General features: G+C 40.2%; 2 protein-coding genes across 2 annotated transcripts; both read left to right on the top strand.

The window, feature by feature from the left end:
• The first annotated feature begins 149 nt into the window (after positions 1 to 149).
• On the top strand, positions 150 to 1,231 carry cox7b (cytochrome c oxidase subunit 7B). The gene is made up of 3 exons (XM_079485780.1): positions 150 to 308; positions 822 to 943; positions 1,027 to 1,231. The coding sequence occupies exons 1-3, from the start codon at positions 272 to 274 to the stop codon at positions 1,099 to 1,101; spliced, it is 234 nt and encodes a 77-aa protein (XP_079341906.1). The 5' UTR covers positions 150 to 271; the 3' UTR covers positions 1,102 to 1,231.
• Positions 1,232 to 10,711: 9,480 nt separating this feature from the next.
• On the top strand, positions 10,712 to 17,583 carry pgk1 (phosphoglycerate kinase 1). The gene is made up of 10 exons (XM_079485971.1): positions 10,712 to 11,040; positions 12,457 to 12,507; positions 12,611 to 12,766; positions 13,099 to 13,243; positions 14,316 to 14,419; positions 14,529 to 14,648; positions 15,371 to 15,485; positions 15,643 to 15,822; positions 15,972 to 16,149; positions 16,235 to 17,583. Exons 1-10 carry the CDS (start codon positions 10,976 to 10,978, stop codon positions 16,372 to 16,374), a joined length of 1,254 nt encoding a protein of 417 aa, XP_079342097.1. The 5' UTR covers positions 10,712 to 10,975; the 3' UTR covers positions 16,375 to 17,583.
• Positions 17,584 to 19,022: the final 1,439 nt, after the last annotated feature.

Genomic DNA, 19,022 nt, shown 5'->3' with positions numbered 1-19,022 from the left:
TTTCATGTTAAAAAAAACAATTTTCACGTATTTCTATAATTTAACATAGCGTCAATAATAAACAACATAATTTCAAACGAATCACGATTACGATCTAAACTCAATTCTAGATTTAGAATATTTGTTATTTTACTAATAGTATCGCCTTTTCAGGCCACGGCGCATGCGCATTGGTATCGCTCGTGCATTTCCGGAGTGGTCTTCGCCATTTTGTTACTGGCATTCAGTTCAAGGGTATTAGCACGCGCAGTCGTAAGTACCAGACATCGCCATGTATCGTTTCGCCAAGGCTGCCCTGAACCTTAGTGGTAAGATAACTTTCCTACAAGAGGCTTTTCACCGCGGGTCGCAGTGATATTTGTTTGTGTCTATGCCATTTTTAAATGGACCGCCTGTTAATTGAATGCTACAGATAGTTAGCGCCATAAACATCCGCTCTTAGCTTGTGTGTACGTGATTGCAAATTAATTTATTGTGATATGAACTTCCACCTTTACGGATTGTGAACAACATTTAAGCAGGTATAACGCGAATGAATTGTTATGTGACGTTACGATATTACATTTATGAGCCTACTGTCACCCCCTAACGCTTATCAGTGCTAATTGTGATTCACGTTTCACTCATTGCAACAATTTCCAACATGTTTCATTACGTCTAGAAGAGCGATTTGCCTGAAAGCTTGAACATTGTTGTGTTATATATGGATACAGGAAGGTCATAGTGTTTTTAGATTAAGTGTGTGATTTTTCTTCTTTTGTTTAACAAATGATGCATTGCTTTTTATGATAAATAATAAGTACACGTTTTCTTTGTAACAGGTCAAAGTGCGCGTCAGCTCGCTGTGCGACAGAAGTCGGATCTGTCCTCTGCATTTCATGCCAAGTATGGAGCCCCATTGATGATCGCTGGAGTTACATTTTGTACAGCTGTTTGGGCATACGTAAGTGACTGCATACAAACATTTTAGCAACTCAATATGTATTTGTTGCTTTTATTACACATATATGTGAAATGTTCTTGCAGGTGATCACATCTACAGGCATTACATGGAACCTGTCACCTGTAGGAAAGGTGCAGCCCAAGGAATGGAAGGAGTAATTTGTCGGGAAAGGTTGAAATAACGTTCTGAACTTTTCCATTTTACAAATGGAGACCATTTTCACCTGATCCAGTCTTGTTGCTGTGTTGGCATGTCTGTAAAAATGTAATAAATTAACTTTAAATCTTAGTCTTTGGTTACTTCACATTCGCAGTGCGTTTAGATTAGATCAGATAAGATTTAAAAAGGTGACGTCTTTACCTAGAGCCAATGCTTTTGCCTCATTGATGGTTTGATTTGAATGGTTTTATGCTCTCATTTTATATACATCAAGTTACTGTGTTCTACCATCAGATGGATGTTTTATATATACTTTAGAGATCAAGCATCTTCTAGAGAATTACAATTTCAGGCCTGCTGCTGCAGGTAGACTGGTTATAATTTTTATATATATATTATACACACACGCACACACACAGTGAGGGAAATACAAAGAAATCGGGGGTCTATAATCTTCATGGTAAAATAATTTTAACTCCTAAATCAGCTTATGTATATAAAAGATGCCAGCCAACAGAATCTGTTTCTTCCATTTCAACTTTCCACCACCATGGTCAAGACCAAATGGGTTTCAAAGGATTTCCGGGTCAAGATTGTAGACCTGCACAAACCTTGAGCGGCTTTCAGACAGAAGCTTGGTGAAACGGAGATTGTTGGTGCGATTATTTTGAAACGGAAGAGATACAGAAAAAGCTAGCAATTGCTCTTGGTTTGGAGCTCCCTGCAAGACTTCCAAAATGGGGTAAAGATGATCATGAGAAAGGTAACAGATCAGGCCAGAACTACGAGGAAAAATCCGTGAATGATTTCAAGACAGTTGGGACCACAATTAGCAAGCAAACCATGGATAACACGCTATGCCACGATAGATTAAAATCCTGAAGCACCCGCAGCGTCCTCGTGCCCAAGAAGGTCTGCCTGGCTCATCTGAAGTTTGACCATGAACATAAAAAATTATTCAGAAAAGACTTGTGAAGAAAGTGCTGTGAGTGAGACCAAAATGTACTCCTGTTTTTGGAGGGAGAGAAATGCTGACTATGATCCCAAGAACACCATCACTACAGAGAAGGACAGTGTTGGAAACATTCAGGATGACTTCACCACATTGAGGGGCTGAGGGACGGGCCCATATACCGTAGAATCTTGGATGAGAACCCTTTCCCCTTAACTAGATCACCGAAGATGGGCTTTAACATGACAAAGACCCGAAACATATTGCCAAGACAACCAAAGAGTGGTTTAAGGAGAAGCACATTACGGGCCGGTTTCACAGACAAGGGCATATCAGTGCCATTGTTTTGTCTCAAGATGTACACCAGTAAAGTATTCTCCTGAGGCATATTTATAAAAGCGATATAAATATCTTAATTCAAACAGGTCTTAGTCCAGGTTTAAGCTAAGCCAGGTCTGTGAAATCTGTCTCTGGACCAGGGGCCCGTTCTTCGTACGTCGCTAACTCGGTTAGCTGGATTTGATTGTTGACGATTTGGCATGATCTTGGATTGTTCGGTTCTTGGACGCTCATCCTGGGGCCCGTTCTTCGTACGTCGCTTATTACATCCGAGATCAAAAGACACATCCAAGATGACATCATCGTGCTAATCATGATCCGGCTAATTGGGTTCTTCGAACACAACTGTTGTTTATGATAAGTATCGCTGGATTGAGTTATCTGAGATCATTGCGCGTTCTTGCGTTGGTTTAAAAGGGGATATGTATCGATAGTAGAAACAATGATCAGCAACGCTGTGATTGGCTGTTCAGCATGGCTAAAGAACGCGCCCAGTTTTCCTCTCAAGCAGAACGAGAGCTTTTAATGGAAGGTTATGCCCAATTTGAACATTTAATTCAAACAAATTAAATGCATAAATAGTGTCCATGTCAGATGTTTCTATCACTTTCTACAGTATGTATTTTTGCATTTATTATTTATTTCATATTTACTTATGTCAGAGCCACCACGGGACCCACTAGAACATGGGAACAAGTAAATGTGAAGTACAAGAATATTCTACAAAATGGTAGCCTTTACTTCTTATACAGTCCTTATGTAAAAAGCCACTGTTAAATGATGTGTCTATTTATGACAGCCACAAAGTAAAAGGCTGAAAGATTACAGGTGGTCCTGCACCCCCACAATATACCCAAGCAGAAGAGCTGGCCCTTGGGTTGAATTCAAACCAACCCAGTGTGGAGGGCATCCCTGGGGGCAGCTCTTCCTTATACCCAAAGCCAGGGACCAGCAGCAACACCTACATTACTGTTAGGCTAAATGAGCTTTTATTTCTCTTAGTATACTGTAAAATGGTTTGTTGCTGCATTAAATGAATTTGGTACAGTCATTTAAAATGTTTGTGAAAGTGAAAACTAATAAACTTTGGTCATATAAAATATGTTGCCATGAGTAATTGATCACATTATTTTTTTACAGTGTAGTTAATTGTAATGACATTATCCCCCCCCCCCAAGAGTGCAACACATTGTAATACCCATTTATTTCCATTGCACGTCCTGTGAAGAAATCCTCTCAGATGACTGTCCTTTGGAGGAAGAACCTGTAAGTGCATAAATAACTTAACTATAATTTGTATATACTTGTGTACCTATTCTTTCTGTCTGCAACATGAGTTGCAGGAGTCCACACCTAGAGAAAGGTCTACAGAAAGGCTCACAGAACAGTCTGCACAAAGAACTGATACAGAGGTGGGCAGTGTTGTACTTTTACTTTTGTCTTTTGTTGCATGAGGCATGTTTTGACCCTTTTTTTTCACAAAATTACACCGGGTGACATCCGTTCCCTATATAAACGACATCTTTAACCAAAAATAGAGTATTTTAAGGTGAAAAAAGAGAAATTAGAGGAGAAATTGAACTCGACAACTTGAAAGAGAGAAAAATTTCACTGGAGATAGAGTTGCTTCAGAGTAAGTGCTAATACACTATTTCACACATAGTAGTATTGCTGACTTTCCATAACTATCTCTTATTGCAGGCAAAATATGACTTGCTGGCTTTTCTTTATAAATAATCTTTTAAATAAAACTCAAGAAACTAAGCATATTTGTCTAGTCTTTTATTCAGTAAAAAAATGGTGTTCCACAATTCTGTCCCGTGCAGCTCTGCCACTAGGTTGGTTCAAGTGCACTGGCCGGAGGTCATCATCAGGCTGCACCCCCACCACAGGGGTCCTCTCCTTTCTGATGGTGGCAATGTTATACAATATGGCATATGGAACAATTATGTCACAGGCCCTGTCAGGTGCAACCCTCAGACTTTTCAGACACTGAAATCTTCCCTTTAGTTGCCCAAAGGTCATTTCAATGCTTGTCCTGGCTAGAGCTGCATTGTAACGGGTTTGTGGTCCAGGGTTTGGCTCACGGAAGGGCGTTATAAAATACTGCCTGCAGGCATAGCCCCTGTCTCCAAGCAGGATCCCGTCACAATCCCCTGTATAATGGAAAAATGCAGTTCTGTTAGGCTCAGCATAATACTGTGTATAATACTGTGAGCTTGAAATGTTTGTTCCCTTACCACGTTCAAATAATGTGCATAAATGTGACTCTCTGAAAATTCTTGAGTCATACACTGATCCTGGCCATTATGCTTCCACATTGGTGACGTGGAGCATAGAGTTACACGCCATCGAAGAGATTTTAGTCAGTCAACAGCATACTTTTTGATTTCATTACTTTTTTTCCATGAAATAATCTGGAATATTATAAATTGTAATAGTAATTTACCTGCACATTTACACTATGAACGCCCTTTCGCTTCACAAAATCCCCCTCATTATATTTATATTTTATAATTATAAAATTATATTTTGCCTGAGGGGGCCTTGATGGGGACATGTGTGCTGTCTATGGCACCAATCACGTTAGGGAAGCCTAAAGGACACATACTGTTATTCATACTTATTGGTATGGTCATGATTGCATGTCATTAACAATTATAAATGTTCTTGCAATAGCTAAAAAATCCTGCGGTTTTAAGTGGCTTAGAAATAACACAAAAACCCCTAAAAACTGCTTGAGCGCCAGGTAAAGTTTGCGAATGCACACAGTCTGTGCTGTTGTTAAAGCCAGACTCCTCCGTGTTAAACACGTAATGTGTGGTTCCAACAAATGAATGATGTAAATAACACCCTCACGAGAAAAACGGTATCTCTCAACAATGACGCTATCGCGCTGCGCTAAATGATCCTGTCTATTCATTCGAAAAGCTCTGCGAATTATTCTTGCACCTTCCGCAACAGGTTGCTGTCGTACAAATGGACAAGACATGGCTGCGACAGACTTACCTATCTCCTCCGCTTATAAAGCCGCAATCTAATCCTGTTTACATGAAGTTAGCCTGCTCCCGAGCAGGTTCAAGCTTACGGACCTGTTGCTATGACAGCAAGTCCAGGATGAGCGTCCAAGAACCGAACAATCCAAGATCATGCCAAATCGTCAACAATCAAATCCAGCTAACCGAGTTAGCGACGTACGAAGAACGGGCCCCTGGACTTGCTGTCATTGCAACAGGTCCGTAAGCTTGAACCTGCTCGGGAGCAGGCTTACTTTATGTAAACAGGATTAGATTGCGGCTTTATAAGCGGAGGAGATAGGTAAGTCTGTCGCAGCCATGTCTTGTCCATTTTTACGACAGCAACCTGTTGCGGAAGGTGCAAGAATAATTCGCAGAGCTTTTCGAATGAATAGACAGGATCATTTAGCGCAGCGCGATAGCGTCATTGTTGAGAGATACCGTTTTTCTCGTAAGGGTGTTATTTACATCATTCATTTGGAACCACACATTACGTGTTTAACACGGAGGAGTCTGGCTTTAACAACAGCACAGACTGTGTGCATTCGCAAACTTTACCTGGCGCTCAAGCAGTTTTTAGGGGTTTTTGTGTTATTTCTAAGCCACTTAAAACCGCAGGATTTTTTAGCTATTGCAAGAACATTTATAATTGTTAATGACATGCAATCATGACCATGCCAATAAGTATGAATAACAGTTTGTGTCCTTCAGGCTTCCCTAACGTGATTGGTGCCATAGACTGCACACATGTCCCCATCAAGGCCCCCTCAGGCAAAATATAATTTTATAATTATAAAATATAAATATAATGAGGGGGATTTTGTGAAGCGAAAGGGCGTTCATAGTGTAAATGTGCAGGTAAATTACTATTACAATTTATAATATTCCACATTATTTCATGGAAAAAAGTAATGAAATCAAAAAGTATGCAGTTGACTGACTAAAATCTCTTCGATGGTGTGTGACTCAATGCTCCATGTCACCAATGTGGAAGCAAAATGGCCAGGATCAGTACATGACTCAAGAATTTTCAGAGAGTCACATTTATGCACATTATTTGAATGTGGTAAGGGAACATATACATTTCAAGCTCACAGTATTATACACAGTATTATGCTGAGCCTAACAGAACTGCATTTTTCCATTATACAGGGGATTGTGACGGGATCCTGCTTGGAGACAGGGGCTATGCCTGCAGGCAGTATTTTATGACGCCCTTCCCTGAGCCAAACCCTGGACCACAAACCCGTTACAATGCAGCTCTAGCCAGGACAAGCATTGAAATGACCTTTGGGCAACTAAAGGGAAGATTTCAGTGTCTGAAAAGTCTGAGGGTTGCACCTGACAGGTCCTGTGACATAATTGTTCCATATGCCATACTGCATAACATTGCCACTATCAGAAAGGAGAGGACCCCTGTGGTGGGGGTGCAGCCTGATGATGACCTCTGGCCAGTGCACTTGAACCAACCTAGTGGCAGAGCTGCACGGGACAGAATTGTGGAACACCATTTTTTTACTGAATAAAAGACTAGACAAATATGCTTAGTTTCTTGAGTTTTATTTAAAAGATTATTTATAAAGAAAAGCCAGCAAGTCATATTTTGCCTGCAATAAGAGATAGTTATGGAAAGTCAGCAATACTACTATGTGTGAAATAGTGTATTAGCACTTACTCTGAAGCAACTCTATCTCCAGTGAAATTTTTCTCTCTTTCAAGTTGTCAAGTTCAATTTCTCCTCTAATTTCTCTTTTTTCACCTTAAAATACTCTATTTTTGGTTAAAGATGTCGTTTATATAGGGAACGGATGTCACCCTGTGTAATTTTGTGAAAAAAAGGGTCAAAACATGCCTCATGCAACAAAAGTAAAAGTAAAACACTGCCCACCTCTGTATCAGCAGTTCTTTGTGCAGACTGTTCTGTGAGCCTTTCTGTAGGTGTGGACTCCTGCAACTCATGTTGCAGACAGAAAGAATAGGTACACAAGTATATACAAATTATAGTTAAGTTATTTATGCACTTACAGGTTCTTCCTCCAAAGGACAGTCATCTGAGAGGATTTCTTCACAGTACGTGCAATTGAAATAAATGGGTATTACAATGTGTTGCACTCTTGGGGGGGGGGGGAAATAATGTCATTACAATTAACTACACTGTAAAAAAATAATGTGATCAATTACTCATGGCAACATATTTTATATGAACAAAGTTTATTAGTTTTCACTTTCACAAACATTTGAAATGACTGTACCAAATTCATTTAATGCAGCAACAAACCATTTTACAGTATACTAAGAGAAATAAAAGCTCATTTAGCCTAACAGTAATGTAGGTGTTGCTGCTACTGGTCCCTGGCTTTGGGTATAAGGAAGAGCTGCCCCCAGGGATGCCCTCCACACTGGGTCGGTTTGAATTCAACCCAAGGGCCAGCTCTTCTGCTGGGGTATATTGTGGGGGTGCAGGACCACCACCTGTAATCTTTCAGCCTTTTTCTTGGTGGCTGTCATAAATAGACACATCATTTAACAGTGGCTTTTTACATAAGGACTGTATAAGAAGTAAAGGCTACCATTTTGTAGAATATTCTTGTACCTCACATTTACTTGTTCCCATGTTCTAGTGGGTCCCGTGGTGGCTCTGACATAAGTAAATATGAAATAAATAAAAAATGCAAAAATACATACTGTAGAAAGTGATAGAAACATCTGACATGGACACCATTTATGCATTTAATTTGTTTGAATTAAATGTTCAAATTGGGCATAACCTTCCATTAAAAGCTCTTGTTCTGCTTGAGAGGAAAACTGGGCGTTTTCTTTAGCCATGCTGAACAGCCAATCACAGCGTTGCTGATCATTGTTTCTACTATCGATACATATCCCCTTTTAAACCAACGCAAGAACGCGCAATGATCTCAGATAACTCAATCCAGCGATACTTATCATAAACAACAGGTGTGTTCGAAGAACCCAATTAGCCGGATCATGATTAGCACGATGATGTCATCTTGGATGTGTCTTTTGATCTCGGATGTAATAAGCGACGTACGAAGAACGGGCCCCAGGTGTTCTCAAAGTTTACATTCAAAGGCCCGAATCTGAATTCTTGTCAATGTCAAAGGTCCAATTGTTATTACAAAACAGCATTTAAGCATTTAAAACAACTTTAAATAAATTTAAAAAACAAATCAACTCTATGTGAAGAGTTTATTTGGAAAAACAGATGACTCTGTTTAATTTTTTTAAATCATGTTTTTATTATGTTAGTTAGCTGTATTTTATATTATTACTTAATCAAAATAATTAAGCGCAGTTTCATTGAAATTAATTTCAAATCAACTCTTCATATCCTAATCTTCATATTCTTGCATTTACAGTCTTAACTGTTACATACAGTGCTGCATTTTTATACAACAGAATGTAAAAAGCCGCTCTCATTTACATATTTTCTGTTTATGAAATAGTACTTCAATGTAACTTAGTGAATCATGCAGCAAACTATGCAAATATTTACAGACAAACTACATCCATTTTCATATGCCCAGGTTGGGAAGGGCTGCTCTTGGCCTATAGAAAATCTGTGAATGAGGCTAAAACTCCATTTTGCTGAGCGACAGCCAAGAAACCTTAAAGATTCAAATGTAATGAGTCAAATGTATCCTGACACACGTGCAAACCTTGTGACCACCTATCAGAAATGTCTTACCCCTCTGTGCTTGCCAACAAGGGTTTCTCCATCAAGTTCAAAGTAATGTTTTGCTTGGGGATCAAATACTTATTTCACTTACTTGAAATGCAAATCAATTTATAACCTTATCATAATTTTTCCCCATTTTTTTGTATCTGTGGCAAGGAGAGCTCTTAGCAAGGGTGTTATGAGACTTATGAATAGAATTGCTCGACTACGCCACCCGGTACATGCCGGGAAAACAAAAATAAGCACACAGGTTCGTGATCGTAGTGGAGTGAGCAAGTAATGAATAGAGAAAATTTAAATAGAAAAATATAATCATTTATTACAATAGACACAAATAAATTACTCCAGGTCTAAAAAGCAAACCTGAATAAGATCGAAACAATGAACAATGAAACAAACATTACATAAGACCGGGCTGGAGAGAGAATGCCAGCAAGGGCCGCTAGTTCTTCACACCCCACTCAATACACACCTCTCGTAGACCACGGCAATATTTCACACAACGTGATTAGGGAACATTCACCACCAGCCAGCGTCTCTCCACACCGATACAGATAATAACAAAATACAACTCAACTTACAGAAAGAAATCAAAGAAAATAAAAGACACAAACCAGTAACCATAAGATAGTTTAGACAAAAGTGTATTTGTAACAATGAGATTTCCGCACTCCTTTTAAATCACCAAACTTCGGGTAATCCGCGCTTTCGTTGGCAAACCCGCGGAAGGAGTGGAACTAGGGCATGCAGACATAAACCAAAGAATACAAATGTAGACAACCAGAAAATAAATACACAAAACAATAATCAAACAAAAAAAAGGGAAAATGACAATAAGCAATATGCCACGCTGCTGAGAACAGCAAACTTGCTCTCGGCTGCAGACTTCCCGAGCGAGGGAACGAAACAGGCATAAAATGCGTAGCAAGCGTCTTTTTAAATAAACATATTTAAATCGTTGAAATAAAGCCTGGGCAAAGCAGCAGTATAATCATATCAACGCGTTTTCACGTCTCCCGCAACAGAACTCCAAGTGCTGAAACCCTTGGACCTGCCAGACATGACACAGAATTAAATACGAGAAACGGTAAGCTACTTAATTAAAATAATTCCTAATACATACCGTGAACAAGTCACAGAGTCATCCTAAATAACGTCACTCGTCCCGGGAGGTCCTAATCACATACGAGTACCACTAAAACAACGCAAACAGTCAGTCGCTCCTTTAATAATAACTGCTTTTCCGCATCACCACAAAACCCACCTGTTTAGAAGCCCTGCAATGCACAGCAGCCCGAACATCAATCCGTTAAACCCATCCTGTGTCAACACATACGATCACCTCAGTTACTCATATTAAAGGTAGATATAACGACAATGCGGCCAAACACTCACCACTCATTCACAACACTGTTGCCCTGCAGAAAGGGGCGGTCCCCGTAAATGACGCTTTCCCGATACTACAACACCAGTCTTTTAAACACGGTGACCAGTGCTCTGATTGGCTCACCAATCCCCATGACCTCGGCCAATGAGCCACCAGGGCCCTGCGTCACCCTGCTACATATCTATTAGTTAAAATGAACCTAGCATAATTTCTTTGTAAGCAGAAAATAATGTGTGGACACTGCGCAGGAAAAATAACAACACGCTTGGAAAAGAGGTATGAACGCATCTTATTCCCTCTGATATTGATTGACAATCAGTATATCCAATGAGCGCTGGACTTGTTAAATCGCGTAACTCTACAAGACCCGCCCACCCGTGTGCATCAGCGTCAAGCTAAGGTCATTCTCATTCTGGAACATACCTAGCACTGCACCACACAGGAACGAAGGAGTTTAACTGCAAATCTACAATCTGTCAGAATGTCTCTTTCAAACAAACTCACTTTGGACAAGGTGGATGTGAAAGGAAAGCGCGTGATCATGAGGTGAGTGTCACCGTTAAAATCAAATGTGTAGGAAGCGTGCGACACCGTTATTATAACACGTACTTCAAGTACAAAATATGCTTCGTTTATATATCGGAAAGCCCATCTTTATTTATCGCCGTCGATCAAAACTATGTGAATGAACGTTTCAGTTCAATCAACGATAACCGGAAGTGTTTCTGTCACGCGTCACGTTTTAAAGATCCTAGAGACGTGCAGGATGGCAGATATACCAAGAGCGCCCGCACATCATGTCTATTGCTAAACTATGCTTTTCTACTAAACTTGTACAATTTAATCGATTGACGCCGCAAAATGTATCTGTGAAATGACACCACCCTCACCGACAAATGTCAAATGGTCATTTATTTTGGTCGACAACCAGTTTGTTTTAACATCTCAGACTGCTAAATGTCTTTTTACACTCCCCGATGATCCCTGAAGCCTTTGATTGTTTTATACGTCACGTTACTAACTTATAAAGTTTAGTCTTACAGCAGGCACACGCATTGGCTTGTTCTAACTCGTTGGTACGGCGCCCATACGTTCCATTAAATGTCATTATTTAACACATAAATATCTAACGGTCGTTATTCTTAACATTCTCGAAATCGCAGATGCTCTCAGTGTGTTGAACACCAATGGTGGTGATTTATGCTGTCTAAAGGCCTCTTCGGTAAAAGGTCCACACTGACAACCAATGCGCAATCCTTTCACTGAAAGCAGCCACGCCCACCGTCTGACCCCATCAAAGTCATCTTTTGTAACTTTTTGGTTGACATTTTAAGTTTGTCAAGATTCTCACGAATATACACATTATATTTCAAAAGTGTGCTCTTTTGTAATGGCACGTGCTATATAAGTCATGCTCTGTGAGTTGCCTATGTTGGCTGATTTCGTCACGCACTTCTTTCCGTTGTGTTGATATCAGTAGTTATATTAGATAAACCAGCACAATACTGTCTACAACATTCATTATTCGATCCAATGAATTCATTCAACTGCTGGATGAGGGCTTTAGTGTTACGTAATCCACAGTAGTCATGGACACCGTGTGAACGTGCAGTTGTGCGTGTGCCCGCGCCTGTAGAAGTGATGCTCACATTTCACAGACTTTTTATCATATTTGCAAGCTTTTCATTCATGCAGTGATGTTTGCTTTTCCTTAAAATATAAATGCATTGTTTAAAAAAATATTATTGATACATAGCTACTTGGCTATAAATCTGACTGTGTAAAAGAAGTCTTCTATTTGGTGTAATCTGATTTGGGACCCAACAATGTCATCTACATTTTGAGGCAGGTTGCTCCTGTTTAGTTATTCCTATAGTTTTGACTCATTCTGGTGAATATATAAAACAAAAGAATGCTTAAGTGATCAGATTAAATTTATTTTACTCTGTCTCTCTCCCGTAGGGTTGACTTCAATGTCCCTATGAAGGACAAGATCATCACAAATAACCAGAGGTGAGATTAATACTGTTTTCATTTTATATTAAGACTCAAAGAATGTAAATATTTAGAAAGTTAGATTTAGAGTATAAATGCATTATATTTTATATACGATTAGAATAAAAGCCGCAGTCCCATCCATCAAGCACTGTTTAGACAATGGGGCCAAAGCAGTGGTCCTTATGAGCCACTTGGGTCGGCCTGATGGAGTCCCTATGCCTGACAAGTACTCTCTGGAGCCTGTGGCTGCAGAACTCAAGAACCTGCTGGGAAAGTAAGAGCTCTATGATAGATTATCATTATAGTTGAAGAATGCTTTGTATAATTTCAGTCTGCAATATGAGATTCTTAACATACACACATTCACACAGGTATTTCAGGCTTGGTTAATAATAACCTAAACCTTCCTGTAATCACTCCACATCTGTTTGACAACTGTAATGGCATTGCATGGGTTTTCTACATAAACACTATAAATGTAATGCATTCTCAGAGTGACATTTTATTAGTTATGCTCTCTGCAGTGACATACTATTTGTTAGCCTATTTAAACGCAGTGCTTTGCCGTACGTGTCAAATTATGTTGGTTTTCTTTTGTTTGTAAAGAGATCTTCAGTTCCTGAAAGACTGTGTGGGTCCTGATGTGGAGAAAGCCTGCGCAGACCCAGCAGCTGGTTCTGTCATTCTGCTGGAGAACTTGCGGTTCCATGTGGCTGAGGAGGGCAAAGGCAAAGATGCATCTGGTAACAAGGTCAGTTGTCATGGCAACAGCTACACTGCATCTTATACAGGATTGAGAGGCCAGTAGCATATTTGGGATAACCTTTAGGCCCGGTTTCACAAGGCTTGGCTTAAACTGGGACTATGCTTTAGGATCAGGATATTTAAATCACTTTTACAAAAAAGTTTAGGAAAAACATTACTGGTGTGCATCTAGAGACAAACCAATGGAGCTGATATATTTTAAAATGACAGTGCAAGTTATTTTAAGACAACATTCATTTTAGTCTGGGACTAGCCTTAAGCACTGTCTATGAGAGAGCCATTTTTAAGCTTTATGTCGAAATGGTGCAATGACTGTGTGACCGCTTATATACATCGAGACGTCTGCAGCTCTCAAAGGAAAGAAGTGGCTGTGTATGCGTGCAGAGATACTGTATACAGTTGACCTATTGGCATTTGTAGGAAGGTCATATCTGTCCATGTTGCTTTTCTGGTCTTTGGGCCCTGACTGGAATGCGTGCTGGGAAGGCAGGGGTAGGATATAATAGGGGAAACTGTCATATATTCATACAGTGAACTTTGTGCCTGCGATTTTATTGGCACCTCTTCAAAATGTCATTCACTGTAGTTCAAAAGTCATGAACTTTGAGTGCGTATGGACAGCAGTAACATAATCACAATTATATGCGGATAGACTTTTCTCCAGTTGGTCCAGTGGCTCTTTACTCTGCTTTTGAGATATTCTTTGGTTGGTAGATTAATGGTGATATTAAAAAACAATATGTGTGTGTGATGTCTGCTTCTGACCCTTATTTGTAGCCAGCTCAGGGGATTTTCAATTCTTACATTTTATTTATTCAAAAGTGCAATATTAAATTAAAATATAATATTTGTTTTTCAATAATAATATTAGATACAATAAAATGTAATAATATTTACTACACTGTCATAGAACTTCATAGAAGGGGTCCATAGCTGGGACATACTTTTCATAAGCAATTTCTGTAAGATCAAATATTTTTTCATATCTTGTTTTTTAGTTTTATTTTATTCTGCAGGTGACGTCATATAATCTAATGAATGATTTTGATCCTTTTTAGACCAAAGCAACTAAGGAGGAAATTGATTCTTTCCGTGCCTCCCTGTCCAAGCTTGGTGACGTCTATATCAATGATGCCTTTGGTACTGCACACAGAGCACACAGGTAGTGGTTTTCCACAAAATAAATCTAAAAATATTCAAAGTTCTGTTTATTATCTTTTTCTTTGATTTGGTTCCCAAGTTCATTGTTTTTCGATTATCACTTGCTTCAGCTCCATGGTTGGAGTGAACCTCCCTCAGAAGGCTGCAGGATTTCTGATGAAGAAGGAGCTGGACTACTTTGCCATGGCCCTTGAGAAACCAAAAAGTCCATTCCTGGCCATTCTCGGAGGGTGAGACTTTTTTGGTTTGGTGATAAAAAAGACCCATTTGCTAGATCCCTTTCATGAGGCTTTTGTCTTCTCCTTTGAAAACCCTGCAGAAAGCATTAATAAAAAGCCAAGGTATAGTTTTGTATCCTGTTATGCAATGTTGAGATGTGTGACAGTGCTCTTTGTTTCTGCAGTGCACAGTATAATCCTTTCATATTTGAATGCAGAAAAAAAACATTTATTGATTGCATGTTTTTCATGCAAACGTTCCACAGAGACTTTTCACACAACTGTGTGGGATCTAATATGACGCTACACACTTTAGATGGATTAGCCTCTGACCGTATTCCTTTACCTGCCTGCTTGAAACAGACATTTAAAGTACTTTGAAAGGATATTGGCACAACGTCTGCAGTGCAAATGATTTGAGCTGTTGCTCAACTTCCACACTTTATTTCTTTGCTCCTGAGAGCAGCTACCCTTGTACGTTCATTGGCTGCAATGATGACCCCAGAATATGCGTCTATGGTTTGTCCCAATAACAAAGTTCACTGATAAGCCATACCTCAATGTTCAATGAGGTCTTAGATTTGATCTTTTAATGAAAAATGTTCACTTTTTATTCCTACTTGTGGAAAGAAGATTAATACCTTTTGAATTGTTGAAGTAGATCGTAACATGATGTAATATTGACATTTAAGTGCAAATACTTTGTTTGATCAATATCATTTTGATTTTTACAGGGCCAAGGTCAAAGATAAGATTCAACTGATCGACAACATGTTGGATAAGGTGAACGAGATGATCATTGGTGGAGGAATGGCATTTACCTTCCTCAAGGTTCTTAAGAACATGGAGGTGAGTGGACTTAGGATACAAAAAGGCCTATCCGGAGTTTTGAGTATTAAATTCTCAATATAAAAACGAAATATCATCCACAAGGGGGCGTGTTGTTCCCCTTTTATTGCTGTGTCATCCAGTTCTACCCAAATGTATTGACCTCTCTTGTGCTCAGATTGGCAATTCCCTGTATGATGATGAGGGTGCCAAAATTGTGAAAGACCTGATGGCTAAGGCAGAGAAGAACGGAGTGAAGATCGCACTCCCTGTCGACTTCGTCACTGCAGACAAGTTTGATGAGAAGGCGACAACGGGGACTGCCACCGTAGCGGATGGTATTCCAGCGGGCTGGATGGTAAGACATACACATTTTGATGCTAGCGTTAGCACTTAAAGAGCTATTCATTTTTGTCTAATCCTGCCTTAAGCAGTTTTGTAAAGAAAAACTGCAAAACGGATGTTCTTCAAAGACAATGTTTTCTTTCTGGTCACCTTTCCGTACAGGGTTTGGATTGTGGTCCCGAGAGCTCAAAGCTCTACGCAGAGGCTGTAGCCAGAGCCAAGCAGATTGTGTGGAACGGACCTGTCGGTGTTTTCGAGTGGGACAACTTCTCTTGTGGAACCAAAAACTTGATGGACAAAGTCGTGGAAGCGACCAAAAATGGCTGCATCACCATCATTGGTGAGAATTTCATGCATCACAAAGGCTCCAGAAGTTGATTTTGTCTCAGCCGCATGTATAAATCATGTCTCTTTGTTTCTTTCAGGTGGGGGAGACACAGCGACATGTTGTGCAAAGTGGGACACTGAGGACAAGGTTAGTCACGTGAGCACAGGAGGCGGAGCCAGTCTGGAACTGCTGGAGGGTAAAGTGTTGCCTGGTGTCGATGCACTCAGCAGCGTATAAGCAGAACAAGCGTCTTCTGTTCATGAAGCTGTCATCTATGCTCACTCAGTTTTTGTTCAGTGCTATCACCTGTTGGGGTTGCAAATGATGGCACCTATTCTCTCTGAGGACAGAATGCTGTGTTAGGTCTCCTGACCTGTTCGCTCGTACACATAGGCACATTCATACTTGCTTTTCTCTTCTTAAATTGCCTAAAAGAGGGGACATCTTTCCTTGTTGGAGATGTTTCTGTCTGTTATGTTTTTAAGAGAGAAAAGATGTCCTGTTGTTTTTTCTTTGAGAGATGGGTCGTTTGTTTTTTCCTGTTTAAGTGTTAATTTGACATCCCATTGCAGTTTGAATGTGTATTCAGTGTAACCTTTGAGTGTTGTTATTGTAGAGTTTATATTTAAGACTTGTTGTCCCCCACAAAGTATGTATAGAGCTGTAGACACTTTCCTCCCCATAATGCACTTGTCACCTGCAGCTTATGAGATAGATGTTCCTCATTGGAATTATTATGATGGGCTAATGTTAGACCCAAGCGCTCTGTTGTGTAATGAGAACAAAAATAATAATAATAAAAATATAAAACAATTTGTGTAATTTTTGTTGATTTATTGTTAAAATAATTAAAAGTATCTCTTGGTCTGGACAATCAACCATGGTTATCCATCTATCCACCCACCCAAAGCCTTGGTACTTTAATAAAACAATAGTTTAACTACAAATATTATCATTTTGCTGTAAATACAAAGAACTATGGTAACTGTAGTAAAACCATTTTACTTCAAGGAATATCTAACATCTATAACCTCACTGTCAAAGGCAAGTTAATTTCGAAAGCACATTTCGTAAACATTTCAAAGCGCTTTATGTAGAAATTATTAAATAAGAAGCATACATAATGCATAAGAGATCTTCCTAAAAGAAAATGATTTCAAATCACACATAAAGAATTTGATTAAAAATGTGTGTAAATTATATCTTATTTAGTCAAGTTGTTTTAGTGATGTTTCTGGCGGTTTTTAAAACTGTTTTCATCACACGGGGGCGCTCAAATGTAGTTTATAGAAAAAAACAGCTGCGCACTTCCAAGGCCGCATTTGAAGGCTGCATAGGTCACCGGTTTATTAAGGTTTTATTTCATGTCCGCAACCGTAACATTTCAATGTAATAATGATAATACAGTGGTTACGTCTTTTGAGGAATAAATGAAGAGTTTGGTTCTAAATGAGATGGCTCTCTTTTAATTATGTTATCGTGTTTTTCATGTTTTAGTTAGTTAGATGCATTTTTTTGTTATTATGGCTTAAATCAAAACAAACCAACTGCAGTTTGATTGATATTAATTGGAATGCACAATCAAAAAACTAGTTTTTTATTTCTTATAGTTATCTCATTTTGGCACCAAATGTTGTTATTTAATAACCTTTTCACTCAAATAATCGAATACGACCTTGGAAGTGCGCAGTCTTCTCATGGGACGCAGCTATCATGTGGCCAAACAGACTATTGTTATTCTAGGCTGGAACTCTCACTTCACTTGAAAAAATATGGACGAAAAATGGCGTTTGGAAATAAACCGAAGAATCAATTGATCAATTTAATAATTAAAACCTAAAAATGTAAACAAATATTATTGCATTTTTTTATATATATACTTTGCGTTTTACAAATTAGTTTAAGTAAACAATAAAACACTTTATTTTTTTCATATAATGTTATGTTATGTTATGTCCCTTCCTTGAACCGCCACCTTAACGTGGTGGAGGGGTTTGAGTACCCGAGTGACCCTAGGAGCTATGTTGTCGGGGGCTATATGCCCCTGGTAGGGTCTCCCAAGGCAAACAGGTCCTAGGCGACGGGTCAGACTAAGAGTGGTTCAAAAACCCCATATGATGTTTACAAAAACAAGGACCGTGACGTCGCCCGGTATGGCGCAACCGGGGCACCACCCTGGAGCCAGGCCCGGGGTCGGTGCTCGTATGCGAGCGCCTGGTGGCCGGGCCTTTCCCCACGGGGTCCGGCCGGGCTCAGCCCGAAGGAGCGACGTGGGGCCGCCTTCCCGTGGGCTCACCACGTGCGGGAGGGACCATAGGGGGTCGGTGCATTGTGGATCGGGCGGCAGTCGGAGGAGAGTGCCTCGACAGCCCGATCCCTGGACACGGAAGCTAGCTCTAGGGACGTGGAATGTCACCTCGCTGGCGGGGAAGGAGCCTGAGATGGTGCGGGAGGTTGAGAGGTTCCGACTAGAGATAGTCGGGATCACCTCTACGCATGGCTTGGGCTCTGGAACCACACTCCTCGAGAGAGGATGGACACTTCATCACTCTGGAGTTGCCCATGGTGAGAGGCGGCGGGCTGGTGTGGGTCTGCTTATAGCCCCCCAGCTCTCCCGCCATGTGTTGGAGTTTACCCCGGTGAACGAGAGGGTCGTTTCCCTGCGCCTACGGGTCGGGGTTAGGTCTCTCACTGTTGTTTGTGCCTACGGGCCGAACGGCAGTGCAGAGTACCCGACCTTCTTGGAGTCTCTGGGAGGGGTGCTGGAAAGTGCTCCGACTGGGGACTCGGTCGTCCTACTGGGGGACTTCAACGCCCATGTCGGCAACGACAGTGACACCTGGAGGGGCGTGATTGGGAGGAACGGCCCCCCTGATCTGAACCCG

Source organism: Barbatula barbatula (genome assembly GCF_947034865.1).
Source record: "Barbatula barbatula genome assembly, chromosome: 22".
NCBI lineage: Eukaryota > Metazoa > Chordata > Actinopteri > Cypriniformes > Nemacheilidae > Barbatula > Barbatula barbatula.
Note: the sequence above shows the minus strand (reverse complement) of the source record. Positions and strands in the feature narration are given on the sequence as shown.